The sequence below is a fragment of the Dermacentor andersoni genome, chromosome 8 (genome assembly GCF_023375885.2).
Source record: "Dermacentor andersoni chromosome 8, qqDerAnde1_hic_scaffold, whole genome shotgun sequence".
NCBI classification, from domain to species: domain Eukaryota; kingdom Metazoa; phylum Arthropoda; class Arachnida; order Ixodida; family Ixodidae; genus Dermacentor; species Dermacentor andersoni.
The window spans coordinates 50,981,263-51,003,215 of record NC_092821.1 but is presented as its reverse complement, the minus strand read 5'-3'; the positions used below and the strand labels follow the sequence as shown (position 1 = coordinate 51,003,215).

Sequence of the window (21,953 nt, the reverse complement as noted above, 5' to 3'; positions counted from 1 at the left end):
AGTTTTTGTGACGTCGCGTTACTCACAGGTGAAGTTGGGGTGGTCCAAAAAAGTTTATGACCAATCGCCGAGGGCTGATTACAGAATCGGAATAGAAAAGTTTGGAATAGTTTTACGTTGTAGCACGCCATATTGCATTGTACTATGCTGCAATAAAGATTTTTATTCTTTTCTTTTTCTTTCTAAGAAAGCTTTTCAAGCGACAACCGCTTTTCTCTGAATCCCCGCTGTTTACTTTAGCGTGAATGTTCGTCGATTTAATAGCGTTAAATATGGCCTCAGATTTCGTCCTGCAATTTTGTGCCTTGGAACCTTGAGAGGGAGGTGGTGCACATCGTCGTCTGGATGGACACGGTCTCTGCAGACTAGGGGCACGTTTAACGCATATGCTGGAAAATGTCGCAGGCAGTGCAGTAATGTCTCAAATTTTCTTTGTTCTCTCATCTTTGGCGGCACTGACAATATTGTACATGGGTGTATAAAGAAGAGAAGGATCCAACGAGTTAGATTTTACGCACAACGAAGCTTTATGTTAGTACATTAAAAGTGGGAGCACGTGTTTGCGTTTATTGAATGTCCGCACAAAGGGACATGGAAGGCTCGAATGAGGCAGTGTAGAGAGGCTAATTTGTTAGCTTGTAAAGGAAACACACATGTGCAATAGATTGCAGCGGGTCCTGGCGTTTTTCTGCATCTTATTCTGTGTCCTGCATGGCCGCCACCACTGAAGTGGCGGATGCGCGGAGGCGAGCGCCATCTGGTGGTGGCCTGAAGAACCCAGTGGCAGTGACGCTGCGCGCGTCCACCGCTGTTATTAAAGCGAAGTTTTGTTAGCTTATTTATTCGATTTTTCCACTGCTGCTGCTTCTGCGGCTGCTGTCTTGCACTTCCCGTGAGGGGATGGTTCCGAGAATGTATATTGATGTAGGGAACGTGGCAAGCAGAAAAGGTGACGCGATAAAAATTGTTTGGACAGTTCCATTACGTCGTATGTGCACAAAGACCTCTGGAGCTGCATGGGCGTCGACACATTTGTGTCTTGACAGCTGTTTTTATCCGTGACCTCCACAGAAGCATTGCAAAAAATCCAGCACTTACCTTTCTGCTAACGAGCAAGTCCAGAAGGGCGGTAGCCAGAATGGTAGACAGGAGCGGGAGAGGAGGCATAGAATGGGTAGAGCCAACGAAGTCGCGAAACGACTGAGTTGCACCCTTGCCACTCTACGCTCGCTGTTCCCATATAGGTGGACAGGGCGGGAGAGGGAAAAGGTGACGTGATATAGGCCCGACAATGGTTGCGGGCCTACTGAAGGTACGCTACGCTTCGTATCTGCTATTTCTGAAAAATAAACACCGTGCAAATTTGTCAAGCGAACAACTGTCGTCGGGCATGCAGACGCTAAACCTCATTAAATCACCGTAGGATCTAGGCAACACTACGAAAGCGGTCGCACATCCAATCAACACTTCTGCACCTGCCGCGGTGGCTTTGCGGCTGTGGCATTACTAGAGGCCGCGGGTTCAATCCCGACTGAGGCAGACGCATTTAGATAAGAGCAAAATACAAAAAAATTATAGTATACTTAGATTTAGGTGCTCGGCATAGAAGGCCAGAAAGCCAATAATAATCGGCTGTCCGCCACTACATCATACTTCATAATCCATTTGTACTTTGGGCACGTACAGCCACGTAATCTAATTAAAGTTTAATACTTCGGCCCCGATGCAATGTGTCGTGTAAGGCAATGATAATACTGAACGTTCTCAGAGATTTTTGAGAACGGCGTGCACAACAACGTCTCAAGAAACCACGTCCCCCTGTGTGCTGTGTGTACTACACAGACAAACAACAGTGGAGCACGCAACGTAACGTTTAACATCAGCTCAGCTCTCTCGTATTGGATCAGACGGTGAAGAAATTAAACATTCACCGTTAACGTCACCTCTAATTACCGTCAATCAAAGCAAATAGCACAGAAAGCTTCGCTTACATCGATTCCCATAGTGGGTTGGATCCGCATAACTTTTTTTGGGCCTTTATTCTTACCCCCGCACGGTCGTCGCCACCGCTGACGCGGACGCGTGGAGGCGAGCGTAATCTGGTGTTGCTCAAAGAAAGCCAGCGGCGGTGACGTAGCGCGCACCTCCGATGTGATTAGTTGGGCCATTCGCCAAGAGAACAGCCAAGCAGGCCCCACGGCCCTGGAAACCCGGAGAGGTTCGCAGACGAAAGCTTCGATTTAAGATAACTCGAAACTTCTACATTGTTGATGAGACCAGGCACCTTCGCTGAGAAATATACCTGGTTTTATCAAAGACTTTACAGTGAAGATGTGGAATAACGAGAAGGTTGCTGCCGTCAGAGGAAGAGACGCTTTTTAGTGGATACTGGACAGGTTTGCCTGACGGCACGTTCGGGAAACCTAATAATAATTCCATGATAATCGCGTTCCGATCAAGGAATCAGGGCCCATGTCAAAGCGATATGGGCCCTGATCATGCAGGAGAAGGGTTGCGTCAATTACACAGCAAAAAGCGTCACTAGAAACTTCCGCGAAATTAGAATACAGAAAATGGATCCCCATAGGCGTAGTCGTGAGCACAGAGACGAGTTTAGAAAAAGAGTCAGCTTCTGCCAAGAACGAAGAAAAAAGGGGCAGTATTGCTGAGAATGGTGGCAAGAGCACGTACGACTTTCAGAAAGGCATAGAATAAATAACGATGCTAGGCCTATATTGCCGTTATTGTTATGTTTATTGTGACATTGTGCACAATATATTTGGCGGAATCACAGAGGGAAAGGAGAGCATATAAAACAGACGTTTTTTTTTCTCAATCCGTGCATAATACGTGCCACGAACCTAAGAAAGGTTTTTTTTACACTGAAACAGAAGAAAAGCTGATGCACCTGTAAAGAAACCCTGCAATTCTTCTTGGCTTCCTTACTTCTCGCAATAGCCTGTCACTACTTCTGCACACCACAGTCACTTCATCAAGTCTGTGGGTGCTTCTGATTTCACCTCAGTGCGACGCAATATGCTTCGAGAAAACACTCGCGACATTGTGGTTATGCTCTTTGTCTCAATCACTGAGGCCCTTGCCAGATTTAACTACGTAGATCTCGGAACAGGAAACCAGAATGGAATAAAAACCATCCTCGATAGATACAAGAAAGTGCTTACGGTTATGTATTGGGCATGTGCGATTTTCCTATGGTTCTGAATAAGAGGCCTGCACAACTTTTGCAGTGAAATTCACAAGCGCTGAAACACACGTCAGCATGCAGCAGTTCTTTTTCAGATATATAATTTTTGAAATCCTGCCATATGCTATAGAGAGTAGGCACCATAGAGGATGCTCCTTTATTGAACGAAACGTTCAAAAAATTTGCATAAAGGAGCTTTTTCGCATGTCGTAGCTGTTTTTTTCCGCCAAAGAAGGCAAAAACGCTTGACAATAACCTGCCTCCACTAATGACCATGTTTGCTTTTAAAAACTGAATTGCATTACCTGCTTAAGGCAATTGTTTAGTACATTATGAAGGCATGGCTGAACGCTGCCTACGTTTACTTTAAGTGCACAGATCGGAATGGCAAGATGGTAGTGTTACATATTTTTTTACCAGTGGCCCAACGAACTTCTGCAGTTGAAAAAGCCAGCCTAAAGTATCCAAGCAGCGAGAAAGCCTTTCAATCCGAAGTGTAAGCACTGAAATGATTATTACGTTGGTTAAAGTGCGAGAACGTTACTAGCTGCATTTCAGTTTCGTCACTAGGAGGAGCAGCTTCTAGAGCATAAAAAATCAGAACTATTTTATCACGAAAGCTTTGTCGCGCATCTTACGGTGTCTCAAGGAGTGCAGATTAACCCCGAGATTTGATGAAGCGTCTGTGTTGGGCACAAAATGGGACGTGACAAGCAACACAAACATGAGAAATTGCAGGATTTCGCGCCCTGCATGTCAGCATTACGTTCGCTGCCCTGTCAGAAGAATAAGTAAATTTTTTTCTGAAGGTCTGCGGTCTTACGTGCCAAAGCCACGATCTTATTATGAAGCATGCCGTAGTGTGGTTTTACGAATTAATTTCTACCAGCTTGGCTTCTTTCACTTGCATCCATTGCACGGCACACGGGCGCTTTTGCATTTAGATATCAGGAAAATGCGGCCGCCGAGGCTGGAATATGATCTCGCACCCTCGGGCTTAGCAGCGCAATGCCAAAGTCACAGCGCCACCACGGCGGGTAATCTTTTTCTTAGGCACGTGTAATATGTAAAAAAAGTGCCGTTTAATATGTTACCCTTTCCTTGTAATAATGTGCTCTACATATTTCGAAACATGACTCTACAGTTAGGTCTCAGTTGTGTAATCTATGATCTCGAAAACAGCCCAAGCTTCGCATACCTTTTGCGTAAGGGGGCCAAAACTGACGGAAGGAGAAACTTTTTGTGTGTCATCCTGCGCTCTCAATAAAATAACCATTGTTACGGGAAAACAAGTTAGTCAGCGACATACAAAAACATGGAAAGTAACCCACAAATTGATGCGCAATAAATCTGTCTCCACACATATATACGGCGTCTATATCGTGCACAATCCGTTGGTGGGCTAGTTGGTGCGAATCCATAATTACTTTGCTTAGGGCAAAACAACGGACACAAGAAAGACCAAGGAAGTCGTCTTTTGTGTGTGCGTTGTTTTGCGCAAAATAAAGTAAGTATGGTCTATATCTTGATTTATTTTGTGGCCACTACCTCTCTCTCTCTCTCTCTCTCTATATATATATATATATATATATATATATATATATATATATATTGTAGTGGGTAATATGCATGTGGCACTGTGCGGACTGCCATCGCTGCGGCGCGAGACACGAGCGCGGGTTGTTGATGCGAAGCGCTAGGACTCGTGATCTAGAGCTACCTGCGATCCCTCGAACGAGCTACAATAAACCCCATTTCATTTGGTGGAGCTGCGGGGTAACCTCGAAAACTGGAAGTCCGAAGCCGGACGCTGCCGACTGCTGCGACCATGCCTGACGAAACCACCCAGGAAGATGCACCACAGCCTCCGACGATCATCGTTTCCGGTGCATTGCGCCAGCGTGATCCTGCCATCTTTAGCGGCACCGATGATCATGACGTGGAGGATTGGTTGTCATCTTACGAAAGGGTGAGCCAGCATAACAAGTGGGACGACATCACGAAGTTGCACAATGTGCTGTTTTACTTAACCGGCGTCGCGAACCTCTGGTTCCGAAACCACGAACACGATTTCACAACGTGGAGCAGATTCAAGACAAGTTTCACAGAAGTGTTCGGGCGCCCCGCTGTGCGCAAGCTTCGCGCAGAACAACGCTTACGGGGGCGCGCGCAACATCACGGTGAAACGTTCACAAGTTACATCGAAGATGTCATTGACCTGTGTAAGCGCGTGAATCCGTCAATGGCGGAACAGGACAAGATAAAACACATTATGAAAGGCATTGATGAGGACGCATTTCAAATGTTGCTAGCGAAGGATCCGCGTACCGTGGCCGAAGTTATCAACTTGTGCCAAAGTTTTGACGAGCTACGGAAACAACGCATCTTAGCTCGGCGCCCACCGCCTACGGAAGATTCGTTAGCAGCACTGGTTATTGGCGACAACCACACAACTTTGCTGACGCAAATAAAAGAATTTGTGCGCGAGGAGGTCGCGCGACAGCTCTCGATTTTGCCAACCACGGAGAAGCCTTCTCAATATTTGGCTCCAGCGATCCGACAGGTAATTCAAGAGCAAGTGACCGAAGCTCTTCCACCTCCGTGTCAGCCGGCTCCTGTGGCCGCGCCTCTGACGTATGCTGAAGCCGCTGCACGGGCGCCTCGTCTGCCGGGATTCTCACCTCCGCCTTCAGCGCCTCTCTAGCCGGTGTTCTCTCATCCGCCCTCGCCTCGCCAGCAGGTCGCTGCCTTTTTCAGCGCACAGCAGCAAGGTACAAATCCTTGGCGCACTCTTGACAACCGCCCAATATGCCATGCCTGCGGTACACCGGGACATGTAGCGCGCTTCTGCCGCCGGCGCTTGCCGGCCTTCGTGGGCACCGCGCGACCACCCAGCTCCGGCTTCCGACCTTTCCGTATGCCTTCACGACCACCACCGGAAGTCTACGCTGCTGATGACATACCAGCACCGCAGTCACAGCTCTACAATACTCGTCGCTCACCTTCCCCTCGTCGGCGCTCACTCTCACCCATGCGTCGTAGGCCCAGTGCCAGTACTACTGAGGCGGAAAACTGATTTCCGCAGTTCCTGAGGCACGAACTGCGTCATCGTCGGAACATCAAAGTCCTCGTTTTTCCCCCGCTAACGTTATTGAAGTGTCTGTTGATGGCATCAAATGTCTTGCGCTCGTCGATACAGGTGCTGCTGTATCTGTGATTAGTGAGAAACGTTGCCGTGAATTACGGAAAGTGACCATGATGCCTTCGGTATTATTGCTTAGAACAGCCAGTGCACAACAAGTTCAGCCAGTCGCTATGTGCACTGCCAGGGTGTTGATTCGAGACATTTTGTATTCGATTGATTTCTTTGTGCTAACTTGTTGCTCCCACGATGTGATTCTCGGTTGGGATTTTCTGTCGTGCCATCACGCGGTCATTGACTGTGCACGTGCTGAGGTTCAGTTCTCCGTTCTGTGCGATTTGCCATCTCACGACTTTCAAGTTCATGATGTTACCAGGATCTGTGTAGCTTCAGATACTGACCTTCCCCCTCACAGCGCGGTATTTGTCCCTCTCTCATGCGCATCGCTTGCCGAAGCGACGGTCATGTTTTCACCCGCTGCCGTCTTCATTCGCCGCCAGCCTATATTGTTGCCTTTCGCCCTCCTCACGGTTCACCATGGGGCTGCAGAAATACTGATTTCTAACCCAAATTCGTACACTTTGGCTTTGCACTGTGGCGAGACTATTGGTACCATCCAGACTGTGGACGCTGACGTTATTGTGCAGTTCCCTGTTCCCGACGACGTGGCTACTGCCAACGTAACAGCACTGGCACCCCATGTGCCATCTAACCGAGTACCACCGGATGTTTTTTGTCGCTCTATTGCCGATGACCTCGAGCCGACACAACGTGAGCGGCTTATTACTCTTTTAAATGATTTTCACGCCTCTTTTGACTGCAACCAAGCATCATTAGGCCGCACGAGTACCGTCTCTCACCACATTGATACGGGACACCACGCACCATTACGCCAGCGTCCGTACCGTGTGTCATCCACCGAGCGTCGTGTCATCGCCGAGCAAGTTGAAGACATGCTTGAACGTGGTGTTATCAAGCCATCCTGCAGCCCTTGGTCATTTCCTGTAGTACTCATTAAGAAAAAAGATGGCTCGATTCGTTTCTGTGTGGACTATCGTCGCCTCAACAAGATTACACGAAAAGATGTCTATCCTCTTCCGCGCATAGATGACGCCCTGGATTGTCTTCATGGTGCCGAATTCTTTTCTTCTTCGGACTTGCGATCGGGCTATTGGCAAGTGCCAGTGGATGAATCCGACCGCTCGAAGACAGCTTTTATTACGCCTGATGGCCTGTATGAGTTTACAGTAATGCCATTCGGCCTCTGCAATGCACCCGCGACATTCGAAAGGATGATGGACAATCTTCTACGAGGCCTCAAATGGAAGACGTGCTTGTGTTATTTAGACGACGTGGTAGTTTTCTCCCCTGATTTCACCACTCACCTCTCTCGTCTCCGCGAAGTCCTTACTTGCCTTACCACCGCCGGCCTTCAACTTAACTTGAAAAAGTGCCGCTTCGGAGCCCGCCAGCTGACCATACTTGGCCATGTCGTGTCCAAAGACGGCGTCCTTCCCGACCCTGACAAACTTCGTGCTGTCGCAGAATTTCCGCGGCCGACTACAGTGAAAGAGCTCCGCAGTTTCGTCGGTCTTTGCTCTTATTTTCGCCGCTTTGTGCGCAATTTTGCCTGCATCATCGCTCCCCTGACGAAGCTCCTGGCTGGCTCTGGTGACCTTCGTGACTGGACTCCGGCATGTGACCAAGCCTTCACCACTTTGCGTTGTCGGCTTACCTCACCGCCTGTTCTACGCCACTACGACCCGAGTGCACCGACTGAAGTTCATACCGACGCCAGCGGCGTTGGTCTTGGGGCCGTCCTTGCACAACGGAAGCCTGGCTTTCCAGAATATGTGGTTGCATATGCGAGTCGTGCTCTCACGAAGGCAGAATCCAATTATTCTGTCACGGAAAAAGAATGTTTAGCTATAGTTTGGGCCTTAAACAAATTTCACCGTTACTTGTATGGCCGTCCGCTCGACGTTGTGACAGACCACCACGCGCTCTGCTGGCTTGCGTCACTGAAAGACCCGTCGGGGCGTCTTGGACGTTGGGCTCTTCGGATCCAAGAATTTGACATTCGCGTCATTTATCGATCCGGGCGCCAACATTCTGATGCAGATGCGCTCTCCCGTGCGCCCATGCGATCCGACGAAAGGCCACCTTCATCCATAGAGTGCCCGGTTGCTACGCTTGCTGTTACTGACATGCCGTCTGAACAGAGAAAAGATCCGTGGATTCTGTCTCTCATTGACATTCTTAGCAGTTCTTCAACGTCTACATGCCCTCGAGCCATTCGTCGCCAAGCCACCCACTTCGTGCTACGGGACGCCATCTTGTACCGCCGAAACTATCAGCCCGACGGTCGCAAATTGCTGCTAGTCCTCCCTCGCCATTTGCGTTCCGACGTATGCACGTATTTCCATGCAGACCCACAACAAGCTCATGCTGGCGTCCTGAAAACCTACGAGCGGCTCCGCCAGCGGTACTACTGGCGCGGCATGTATTCTTATGTCCGCAAATACATTCGGTCATGTGCAGCCTGTCAGCGACGCAAGACATCTTCTCATCCGACAGGCCCTCTGCAACCTTTACCGTGTCCTGCACGTCCTTTTGATCGGGTTGGCATCGACCTTTATGGGCCTCTTCCGTGCAGTGCTGCCGGAAATCGTTGGATAATTGTCGCAGTAGACCACCTGACAAGATATGCTGAAACTGCTGCACTTGCTTCGGCTGCTGCTCGCGACGTCGCCGCATTCATCTTACGGCATTTCGTCTTACGGCACGGCGCACCGCGAGAACTACTCAGTGACCGAGGCCGTGTCTTCTTGTCCGAAGTTATTAATGAGCTACTCGCCGCGTGCCGCACTATTCACCGCACCACTACGGCGTATCACCCACAAACTAACGGTCTAACGGAACGATTCAACCGCACCCTTGGGGACATGCTCACCATGTATGTTGCGTCGGATCATTCAAATTGGGACGATGTCCTCCCTTTTGTGACGTACGCATACAATACCGCCGTTCAGGCTACCACAGGCTTCTCACCATTTTTCCTTCTTTATGGGCGTGAACCATCCACTACCCTCGACACCGTACTACCATATCACCCGGATGCCTCTGAATTCACCCCTCTTTCCGAAGTTGCTCGCCATGCTGAAGAGTGCCGCCAACTGGCTCGCTCGTTCACGTCGGATACCCAAGGAATCCCCAAAGATCGTCACGACAACGATCAGCCCACACAGTCCTTCGCCGTGGACTCTCACGTCTGGCTTCGGCTGCCCTTCCAAGCTCCAGGCCTTAGCCCAAAGCTTGCTCCGAAATACCAAGGTCCGTACCGGGTCGTCGCGTGTACTTCGCCTGTAAATTATGTGGTCGAACCGGTGACACCATCTTCGGACAAACGCCGCCGTGGCCGCGAGACTGTTCACGTCAGCCGCCTGAAGCCGTACCACGACCCCCTTATCGTATCATCGCCTTAGGTCGCCAGGATGGCTCCTCTTCGCCCCGGGGGTAGTTGTAGTGGGTAATATGCATGTGGCACTGTGCGGACTGCCATCGCTGCGGCGCGAGACACGAGCGCGGGTTGTTGATGCGAAGCGCTAGGACTCGTGATCTAGAGCTACCTGCGATCCCTCGAACGAGCTACAATAAACCCCATTTCAATATATATATATATATATATATATATATAAGGTCGCAACATAGTTATTAAAATTTTGTTCTATTTCCTATCGCGTGTGTCCACTTCGTTGATTCGAAATCGACGGCATGTGGGGAGCCAGTGCTCTGTGCTGTGCGAGATTGACGGGCCATGTTTCTTGCGATATTATTTAAGTATATGGATTCTCACTGAGCCCACTCGGCAGATTTCTGATTTTGTTGTGAAGTGAATTCATGACCAGGATTCCACGTATCGGCCATGTCTGGGAGGTCATGCACTCATTGCCTTATCCCATATGCATTCTTGTACACTTGCGATTAAAACAGCAACCACAAATCACAAGAAGGGGAACAAACTTTTTCGCACCTAATTTTTATTTTTTCTTGTGAAAACAAACAGAGGTGATGAGAAGCTCACGTATGAAAAAAAAATTAAGCTGGAAAACTCAAAGCGGTTTCTTGATTATGAAGGCGTAGAATATTTCTGGCCATGTCGAGGCTGAAGCTTGGAACTATAACATTTAGAATAATGACACATACAGCGATAGAGTGCCTGCGTCAGCGATTGGACAAAATTCCACTGCGAATTATTGATAGGCTGCTAATAAATGTTATTCTGCGATGTAAGGCAGTTAAAGTCACTCCATATCTTCACACTCCTAGGCAAATAATTTCCTACACCATTTGAAAGGCGTGTTACGTGTAAACTTTACGCGGTATTCGCGGTGAATAACATGGTGTTATTGCCTTTTATCCTACCGGAAGTTTGTCATCCGCACTGATGACTAATATCAAGTCATCGTTACCTTTAGAGTGCAGCTTTTAGGCGCCCATTCCTTCGGCGAGCATCAGCGTTGTTCCTGGTAACGCAGCGAACGAACACAGCTACGGATGAAAGCGAGCGAGGAGCGCAGCGGTAGAGTAAAGACGGCTATAGCGAAGAGAGCGGGAGGACGATGATGAGGATAGCTGTAGGAGCTTGCTGGTACGGCATACGTTATTTTGTTGTGACGCAAGGTGAACGGCAAGGACCACAGAAAGGCATATATGACACACACAACGCTGTGTACGTCAGATGTTCCTTTCAGCACTGTAATAGACGAGAGAGAGAGAGAGAGAGAGAGAGAGAGAAAACATTTATTCGAACCATCGAGGTGGTTGCTCTTGAGGTCGAGTGGGTGGTGTCCTCATTCTAGGACTCCACTGGCCATGGCTGCTCGACGTACTTGCTGGACGAGAGCTTCTTGTCCCACCAGGGTATCGCCGGTCAGCTGTACCTCCCACCGCTCAAATGACGTACTAGGCGTCTTTAATTGTTGAGGTTTGCCCCGCACCCCCACGAGGTGTGAAAGAGTGTAGGGCGTGTGTCGCCGCACCAGGGGCAGATGCCGCGATATGTATGTGGGAGCATTTTACTGTATCTGTGTAGGTTTGGATGGAAATGTGTTGGTCTGAATAAGTCGGAGAGCTACGGCACCTTCAGTGCTGAGCTTTCTGTGAGGCGGAGGATAAATCCTGCGGTTGAGTCGCTGGATCTCGAGTCGGTCGCAGTAATTGGACGGCAGGGGCATGAATAAACGAGAAGAAAGGGGGTTAACCGAGGGGCCCGAATTTAATTAGTCATATTATAAGAAGCCAACAAACACTGACACCAAGGACAACAAAGGAGACATTACTTGTGAAATTACAATATAACATAGGGGAAACCTTCGCATTTGGCGAAAGTCCGTGAGTGGTGGCGCTGGCTAACACTCCCAGGCTTCTACATACCTTCGCGAAGTGCGAAGGTTGTGGGATCGTTCCCCGCCTGCGGCAAGTTGCTTTTTCATGCACTTTCATTTCCCTTAGTTGATCGTTTCTTTATTTCATTCATTAGGCACAAGTAATTTCCCCTATGGTGTCCTTTGTGTCAGTGTTTGTTGGCTTTCTACGATATGACTAGTAAAAATCGGGCCCCTTGGTTAACCCCCTTTCTTCTCGTTTATTACATAACGAGGGTCTCTAATTGGGCAACATTGATGCCTTCAGGTAGCATGTGTGGGTTTATTGACCGGTTGTCTTCACCTAAAAAGATAAAAAGATCACGTTCTCGAAAAAAAAAGGATGTTCCACATCCGCCGCCAAGGTCTGGGAGTGCTAAAGTTGGCTAACACTCCCAGGATTCTACTAGGGAACATAAATACCCAAGAATGTAAATGGCGAAACGGCGCCGTGGTGGCTCAATTCGTAGAGCATCGCACGCAAAATGCAAATGTTGTGGGATCGTTCCCCGCCTGCGGCAAGTTGTTTTTTCATGCACTTTCATTTCCTTTAGTTGGTCGTTTCTTTGCTTCATTTATTAGGCACAAGTAATTTCCCCTATGGTGTCTTTGGTGTCACTGTTTGTTGGCTTCCTACGATTTTTAGCACTGTGTGTGTCAAATGTGCCTTTCTGTTGTCCACATCGTTCAACTTGCGTTACGGCAAAATAAGATGTGCGAGGAAGACAGCGGAGGAGAAGGGTGCAGCGGAACCATGAGGGGCAAAGCGGAGGAGGACGTTATGGCGAAAGCATGAGAAGAAAAGTTCAGTCCCACGCAAGACGGGCTTTGTGGTTACGGTAGGTACGGGATGGCGCCAAAGAAGCGCGTGTCGTCTCTATGAAAACAAAGCGCTGCATGAGCGGAGGCATGCCTGCGGCGCCTGCTATGAATCGCGCCCACGTCTCACCGACGAGCCGCCTCTCACGATCTCCCGATTAGCGAGGCAGTTGCACAACACTTTGCTCCGTTTACAACGTGCCGCATGACACAGATTGTCCGAGCTAAGCAACGTATAGCGAAATGAAAACACGCATACAGCTGCGCTCAAATTTCGCATTAAGTAGCGTAGTCATCTGTGAATATTTTGCAATCCTTACCATTTCTTCGTACGAATCCTCTGTTTCCTAGAGTACCGAAAAATATAACCAACTTTCCCGCCTCATCGCTTGCATTGATGACGCACACTCCCGCAAGGCCGTCTTTATGTAGCACTCTTGAGAAGAAGCTACACTCCTATTTAGTGCAATATTTGTAGCATGATTGTTAGTGTGTTTTTCAAAGAGCTGAAATTTGTGTATGTGAATATCATGTGCCTCTAACCTCCACAAGTAAGCCCCTTGAACGCTGAGGGCATTGCAATTAATATATATCTGAATAACATATATTGAGCGCGCGCTGCCACACAGTGACTGGACAAGAAATTACGACACGAGACTGGTGAACTGTAGTGGTTACCTCGACCCCCCGGCTTCTGTCTATTCAATTCGACTCAGTCGTGTCACTGCGTTCGCATCTGCGCAGTGGCCACAGCGGCACCAACGACCACATCAACGACCGTGAAACCGGTGCCGAAGCTCTCCAACGTGTCGGCCCCCTGCTCCGAGCGGCTGGGGACATTCATGCGTCGCATGCTGCGAGGCTTCCCTTCCCGCCTGCCCGAGCTCTGGGAATTCCGGCGCCGACGATTTCTGCGTGCCGCGGTTGTCGGCGGCCTGCCACAACTGGCTGTGGAACGCATGCAGGTGCTGTAGTGTTCAATTGAAAGCGGTATGCGCAATGTGATTGGCAGTAGCAGGGAGACCTTTAAGGTAACTGAACAGAGGTAATTGAAGTGAATTCCGTTTACTGAAAAAAGAAATGTGTGCATGCGAATTCATTGATTGTTCCACAGAAGCTGTATGGCTTATGCGCGTGACTGTGCGGCCTGTAGATATGTTCCATAGGTTGCGGAAAAAATGCGAATTCTTCACGATTACATTGCGCGGAGTATTACAGTGGCAAAAAGATGACGAAGAAGGGAAGAAGGACGCAGACGGACGTCCGTCAGTCCTTGCGCTTCGCCCGGCCGCATCCTTCTTCCCTTCTACATGATCTTTTTCCCACTGTAATACTCAGCGCGACGTAATCGGGAACGTGCACCAACCAGCGCCTTTCATGGCATTACAAATTCTTATTGTGAAATCATTTCTGCGGGAGAGGTAGCAGTCGTGCTTTTTTTCTAATCGAACAAAGAAAGAAGCAGTACCGAGAATTACAGATTAGCTTACAAGTTGCAAATTACGCAGCGCAGCTATTGTTAGGTGAGGTATTTGGCACTTATTCACATTGAGCCCAAGAGGTATGCGCCTAAAGTTACTCCTCTCTGTGTCTTTGGCGCCGCGGAATCTGCTAGCCTTCAACACGTTTTTTCTTGCTCCATATTTTTTGACACTGCTTTATTTCCCTTTTTCTTCAATAAGTATGCGTCAAGTAACCTTAGCATGTTGATATTGGATTCGATTGGAGAAACTTTATTTATGCCTGCAGTTGGGCGCTCGCGCGGCCTGACGAGGGCCTACGTCATCCTCGAAGTTGCCGTTACTCGGCGCGGGTCTCCGCTCGCCGTTGCCGGCTCGCTGGGTCCGTGCCTTTCGAGTGCCTCGAGGACCTGCTGGACGGCCCAGAGCTGATCGTCTCGGTCGTAGCTCTTCGCGGCTGCCTCGAACCGCGGTGGGAGTGTTCTTGATTTAGCGTCTTCTGGATATTTAATGCAGTCCCACAAGATGTGCGTGTAGTCTGCGGTCTCCCTCCGGCAGACTGTGCACATATCTGTCGGATATGTCTCGGGGTACATGGGATTCATCAGTTTCGGGCTCGGTAGCGATCCGGTCTGGAGCTGTCTCAGTACTACCGCCTCCGCTCGACTCAGTCTCGGGTGCGGGGGTGGGAGAGTCCTGCGAGCCAGGTGGTAGGCCTTCGTGATTTCATTGTAATCCGTCATGCGGTCCTTGGTTGCGAACCACGTCGGACGGTCTGTCGCCGGGGCGCGGTTGGTTAGCGCTCGCGCCGCTGCGTGTGCCGTCTCATTATGGTTCTCACTGCGTTCCGACGCGTCGCCCGCGTGCGCCGGGAACCACTTGAGTCGTACTTTTCGTTCTTCTAGTTTTACCGCTCGCAGTACGCGCTCAGCCTCCCTGCAGATTTGCCCTTTGGCGAAGTTTCGCACTGCCTGTCGTGAGTCACTCAGCACCGTGTGGCAGTCTGCGTCGGCGGTGGCCAGGGCGATGGCTACCTCCTCCGCTTGTTCCACTCCGGCGCTTCTCACGCTCGTTGCCGTCCTCGTGGCGCCGGTTGACGCCTCTATGACGACCGCTGCGAAGGCGTTCTGTTGGTATTCGGCCGCGTCCACGTACCGCGCGTGTTCGTCGTTGGCATGCTGGTCGATGAGAGCCTTGGCCCTCGCCGCTCTTCTTCCCTTGCTGAACTCGGGATTCATGTTCTTCGGTATGGGGCCGATTCTGGTCTGGCGTCGGACCTCTTCGGGGACGGGGAGCTTCATCTCCACCTCGTTGGAGCGTCTAATTCCCAGATCGTCCAGTATCTTCCTCCCGGCTTTGGTCATGGACAGCCGCTCCAGTTGAGAGGTCCGTTGCGCTTCGGCTATTTCTTCGAGCGTATTGTGTAGCCCGAGTTGTAACAAGCGGGTTGTGCTTGTGGACTCGAACAGGCCCAGCGCCGTCTTGTACGCTCTTCTGATGAGCACGTTGATTTTGTTTCGTTCGTGTTGCAGTCATCTGTGGTAGGCTGCAACGTACGCGACGTGGCTGATGACGAAGGATTGGACGAGCCTAATTAGGCTCTCCTCTCTCAAGCCAGCCTTTCGGGAAGTGACTCGTTTGAGGAGTCGAATCGCGTTGGCTGCTTTTGCCGGGTGATGGTTTCGCCGTTTCTTCCGTGCTTTTCGATGACCATGCCTAGGATCCTAATTTTGCCGACCTCGGGGATCACGTTGCCGGATTTGGTGACGATTCTGATTTTTTCGTTCTCGCGTTGTCTGGTCTTGCCTCTGCCATTTTTCGTAGGTGGGAGTATGAGAAGCTCTCCAGTCTCCGATGGAAGACTGGAGAGTAGGCAAGATTGTCCCAGTCCCCAAAAAAGGTCCTCCATCGTTGTGCTCTAGTTATCGTCCCATTTCACTCACCAGTGTTTGTTGCAAACTAATGGAGCATGTTATTTACTCTCAGATCGTAAAATTTTTAGTATCCAATAACCTCTTTCACCCAGCTCAACATGGCTTCCGTAAAGGTCTTTCATGTGACACCCAACTAGCTTTATTTTTTCATGATCTAAGCTCTAACCTCGACTTGAACGTACCTGTAGATGCTATTTTCTTATACTTTGAAAGGGCATTTGACAAAGTTCCACACCAACGGCTACTGCTAAAGCTTTCCCGTCTCAAGATTAATCCATTTGTACTAGACTGGATACGTAGCTTCCTCACTAACCGACAACAGTTTGTAGTTGCTAACACACAGTCATCTAAAAGATCTTCTGTCCTTTCGGGCGTACCACAAGGCACAGTTCTCGGACCACTACTCTTTCTAATTTACATTAATGATCTTCCTACTGAGATCTCTTCTAACATTCGATTGTTCGCAGATGATTGTGTAATTTATCGACGCATAACTAACACTTCAGACATGCATTTGCTTCAAGATGACCTAAAACGCATTGAATTATGGTGTAACAAATGGTTGATGTCTTTAAATACTAAAAAAACCTCGCTAGTTTCTTTTCATCGCAGACAGCATCACCAATCAGGGAAATACACCATATACGGCGCCGAAATCTCATCCGTAGACTCATATAAATACCTCGGCATAACCTTTTCAGCTACCCTAAATTGGTCACATCATGTCATTAACTTAGCCAATGCCGCGAATCAAACCCTCGGTTCTCTCCGCCGGAATCTAAGACTTGCTCCCCCATCAGTTAAATTGTTAGTTTATGTTACATATGTCCGCCCTAAGTTAGAATATGCATGCTCTGTCTGGGATCCTCATCAACATAACCTATCTAATACACTGGAATCAATTCAAAACCGTGCAGCCCGGTTTATCTACTCTGAATATTCTTATCATGCAAGCGTATCTGAACTAAAATCCCGTGCCGGTCTTACTAATCTAGAATCGCGACGTCTTATCTCTAGACTGTGTCTTTTTCGCAAATTCTTTCATTCACCACTCCACATTTCAGCTATATTACCAGCTCATCGTCAGTCCAGCCGCATTAACCACAGCAAAGCCGTGTATCCTCCCCCGGCGCAGCCTACCTCTCATCTACGATCATTTTTTGTGAAAACCGCCAGGGACTGGAACGGTCTGTCTGCCGAAATCACGCACCACTCCGACACTCATCACTTCAAGGCTGCTCTCGAATTACTGTTTTGTTAAAGCCCATCCCTCATGTAATACCCCATCTCTGGGGCCTTTGAGGTATAATAAATAAATAAATAAATAAATAAATAAATAAATAAATAAATAAATAAATAAATAAATAAATAAATAATTAAATGAATAAATAAAAAAAAAAAAATTTGCTCGGCGAACATCTCAGTCCGGTACCTTCCAGCTGGTCTTCTATTGCGTCGACGGCGGCTTGCAGCGCGCCCTCGATGTGGGCGTCACTGCCACCGGTCACCCATATCGTGATATCGTCCGCGTAGATGGTGTGCCTGACGTCTTCGATGCGCCCGAGCTTTTCGGCCACTACGATCATTACCAGGTTGAACAGCATCGGGGAAATGACCGATCGCTGCGGTGTGCCGGTGCTCCCGAGCTTCTTCTCTTGCGTCTGTAGGTCGCCTGCTCGTAGCTCGACGGTCCTGTCCGTGAGGAAGTCCTTGATGTAGTTGTAGGATCTTTCTTCCATGTTGAGCTTGGAGACTTGGGACAGAATCGCCGAGTGTTTCACCTTATCAAAGGCGCTCTGCGGGTCGAGCCCAAGGATGGCTATGTTGTCGCGGGCGCGGCCGCCATCATCGATGATTTGGTGGTTGAGCTGCAGCATCGCGTCCTGCTTGCTGAGGTGCTGTCTGAAGCCGATCAAAGTGGCCGGGTACAGCCCTTCTCGTTCCAGGTAGTCTTGCCACCTGTTGAGCAGGACGTGCTCCAGCACCTTGCCCACGCAGGACGTGAGCGAGATGGGCCGGAGGTTATCCGTGTCCGGCGGCTTCCCCGGCTTGGGGATCAGGATGGTCTTGGCTGTCTTCCACAGCTTTGGCAGCGCACCCGCTCTCCAGCACTTGTAGTATTTTGCGAGCTTTTCAATCGAGCCGTCATCGAGGTTCTTGAGAGCCTTGTTCGTGACGAGGTCCGGGCCGGCTGCCGACCGGCTGCTGAGGTCGTGCAGGGCCGCGCGTACCTCCTCGACGTCGATGTCACGATCGAGCTTCGCGTTAGGCAGGCCGCTGTACGGCGCGTGTTGTTCGGTAGGTGTAGTCGGCAGGTATTTGTCGTTAATGCGCCTGGTGACTTCGTCGACGCCGTGTGCTGAGACCGCCCGATGTATGAGCCTGGCGAGTCTGTCCCTTTGGTGCGACTTGGTCTTGGTTTCGTCGAGCAGGTGCCGCAGTAGGTTCCACGTCTTCCCGCTATGCATCTGCCCGTCTGCCGCGTTGCAGATCTCGTTCCACTGTTGCGTGCAGAGAGCGCGGCAGTGATACTCGATCGCTCGGTTCAGCTCCGCCACCTTCTTTCTCAATCTGCGGTTAAGCCGTTGTTTCTTCTAGCGATTGAGTATCGACTGTTTGGCCTCGATGAGATGCGCAAGCCGGCTGTCTACTTTGTCGATCTCCGCGCGCGTTTCAATCTCTTTGGTCGCGTCGCGTACGCTCTTGGTGATTTCGGCCGTCCACGAGTCGATGTCTTCGATCTCGTCGTCACCGTCGCTCTTCTGGCTTCTGGCGTCTCGAAAGGCATCCCTGTCTATCCATCTGTGTGTTTTGATGCTGGTGTCATTGTGTTCCGGTATGCCGATTTCCACGATGGTGTGGTCGCTGCCTAGGTCGATCCCCGTGTTTCTCCAAGTGATCGCGCCCCGGATGTCGTTCTTGACGAACGTGAGGTCCGGAGTGGTGTCCCCGGACACGGAGTTACCAATTCTCGTCGGATGTGTCGGGTCCGTGATGAGGGTGAAGTCGAGTTCCGTGCCGTCTTGGTACAGATCGCGGCCCTTTGCTGTGTACTTGTTGTAGCCCCAGGCAGGGTTCATCGCGTCGAAGTCTCCGCACGCGATCAGCGTGTTGCGGCCCGCTGCGGTGCTGGCTCTGTGCAGTAATAACTTGAATCTCTGTTTTCTCTGAGATGGGTTGCTGTAGGCGTTGAGAAGAAATATGCTTCCTTTTCTCTTCTTGCCCGGGATGATTTCGGTGAGTGTGTGCTCGATCTTGATGTTGCTTTGCAGCTCATGCTCGACGAACGTGTGTCCCTTCCTGACCAGCGTGCACAGGCCTCTGCCGTCGGGCGGTCCCTTGTGCACTCTGTAGCCGGGGAGGGACGGTGCGTTGGTTAGTGTTTCTTGCAGTAGTATAACGTCTGGCTTGCGCGCGGCATGTACGATGTGCTGTTGGATGACTGCCTTCTTCCTTCCGAAGCCGCGACAGTTCCACTGCCACGCGGTTACACCTGCTGCTGCTGGTGTCGCGTTGGTGGCCATGATTGCGTTGGCGTGTACGGGGCTCCCTGGTTGGGTGGATGTTGCGTGAAGAGGGGCGCAAACGTCGGGTGGCTTACCATCGGCTGTAGGGTCCTTTCGATGCAGGCGACTCTGTTCCTGTTCTCGGCTTGGTAGGTCTCCCTTGTTTGTTTCAGTGCTGTCACTGCTGCGATGTTTGTCGTGATTAGCTGTTCGAGCTTGCTGAATGTCGCTTCGAATTTCGCTTCGAGGCTGTCGATGCGGTCGTTTTCTGTTTGCGTGCGCGTGGCCTCGGCGGCTCGCTTCTTCGGTGCCGGTTCCTCTATGGCTTTCTCCTGGATGTTCGTTGTCGTTTCCTCGGTCTTGCCTGTGCTTGGCGTGGGTATCTGTAGAGGCTCGTTGTTGCATAGCAGCAACTGACGGATCTCGGCGATCTCTTTCGTGAGGTTGTTGATGGTCGCTCGCAACGCCGCGTTTTCTTGTGTTAGGATCTCATTTGCCTCACGCACCTTATTCATATCTTCTTTCTTCGTGGTTTCGGTGATTTTCTGCGCGTTCCTTATATTGTTTCCTTTCGCTGCGTCGACCCAGCTCACTCGCTCACGTGATGGTGATGTTTTCCTGCTGAGGCTTCTCTTGCAGCAGCTGCTGTCTCTGGATTTGGGCGCGCGGTTTTCCGATAGCGCTTTTACATATCTGCCACTTCGTGCTATAGACACGTACAGATTGTTCTGTTGAGTCGTCCTGCAGAGAGGCGACATCCATTGTTTTATATTTTATTGGTTATCCATAAACCTGAACCTAGCGGTAGTATGGTGGTAGGTAATGCACAAAGTTTCTTGCAAGGTGGTTAATATTTGCGTACTCAATTATGCCCGCGACCTCACGCCGAGAGACATCATGAATAACTAAAAAAATTCGTCAAGTAGTTAATCACTAATCAGGAACACACGAGCTGTTCTGTTTTAAGACCACATAACATTTGCATAGTCAACTATGCCGGTGCTTTCATAGCAAAAACACGTTAAATTTATTTTAAAAAATTTATCGAGAAGGAAATTACTAATTAGCACCATACAAGCTTTTTTATCTTAAGAACACCTAATATTTGTGTAGGTAATTATGCCAATGGTTTGATATTGAGAAGCATGCCGGATATATTAAGAAATTCACGAAGAAGAATATCACTAATTAGGAGCATAAGAATTATTTTATGTTAGGAACACGGCAACGTCAAGCAACCTTATCATTGATATAACATGTCGAGATATGTTCCATTTGACGTGACCGACATGTACAATTTGACTTGTTGAGGAGAACAGAGAGCCAACATTGCTCGTTTTATGTTTTATTGGTTGACCATAAACGTGAAGAAGGAGGTCGAGTTGTGGTAGGCTTATACACAAAGTTGTATATAAAGTTATAATACTATGGGGTTTTACGTGCCGAAACCACTTTCTGATTACGAGGCACGCCGTAGTGGAGGACTCCGGAAATTTCGATCACCTGGGGTTCTTTAACGTGCACCTAAATCTATGTACACGAGTGTTTTCGCATTTCGCCCCCATCGAAATGCGGCCGCCCTGGCCGGGATTCGATCCCGGTTATAATACTATTTGCGAAGCCAATATGCAGGTGGTCACATATCCTGAAACATGCTAAATATGTAAAAATATTTCACCAATAAGGAAATCATCAATTAGGAGCATGTGAGGTGTCTTATGTTAACAATACAGCAAAGCCAATAATTGCACATCAGGGGTGAAGCTGGGCAAATACGTATCGATAGGAAAGATACAATAATTTCAGAAATAGACAGAGGGGGTGTTCATATTTTTGATGTAATATAACTGAGGCGCTCGAACCCTGACGTACGTGTACACTAACAAGCAAAATGAATTCATTCACAGGTCAACTGCAATTTGAGCTCAGCGCACACAACGTGGAACGTGAGGCTCCGTGCCCAGCTCGATGGCATCTGTAACCTAGGCATCACGGGCCTACCACGGATGTACCTGCGCTTCACCGGGCCTGTGGTCGCCAACGCGCGCTTTGGGGCGGGTAAGTACATGAGTACGTTCATCGCTTGACCTGATTGCATGGTTCAATGTATTAGTAGCATAAATAACTAGTTTTTTTTCTCTCAGCTGCGCTTGATGCAGTGATGACTATTCTCTTCAAGAATACTGAGTGGCGCTCTCTCGTGTCATGAAGGGGACTTCACTGCCACAACGCGCATGCTTGCCAGCTCCGTGAATGCTTGCGCACAGCTGCGAGTGGGATTGCACAGGGCGTGTTATAGTCATTCAAACTGCGTGAGTGGGCATGTCTGGGGGTGGGGTGTAATAGTCAAATGATTGTGCACACGCAAGCTCCCGTTACCAGTGAACTTCACTGTGGTCTTATTTAATGTTTATGTGCTAAACACGTCACGTTGGTGAATCAAGGAGCTGAAGGACACACA

General features: G+C 49.5%; 1 protein-coding gene and 1 pseudogene across 2 annotated transcripts in view; one reads left to right on the top strand and one right to left on the bottom strand.

Moving 5' to 3' along the window:
* The window catches only part of LOC126526272 (uncharacterized), a 58,096-nt gene that overhangs the window by 19,307 nt on the left and 16,836 nt on the right, over positions 1–21,953 (top strand). For both annotated transcript variants that reach the window (XM_055068080.2, XM_050174180.3), the window contains 2 exons: positions 13,337–13,557; positions 21,400–21,550. In XM_055068080.2, the coding sequence (XP_054924055.2) occupies positions 13,337–13,557; positions 21,400–21,550 (372 nt within the window). The remainder of the gene's footprint in view (positions 1–13,336; positions 13,558–21,399; positions 21,551–21,953) is intronic.
* Positions 14,370–19,510, bottom strand: LOC140219944 (uncharacterized; annotated as a pseudogene).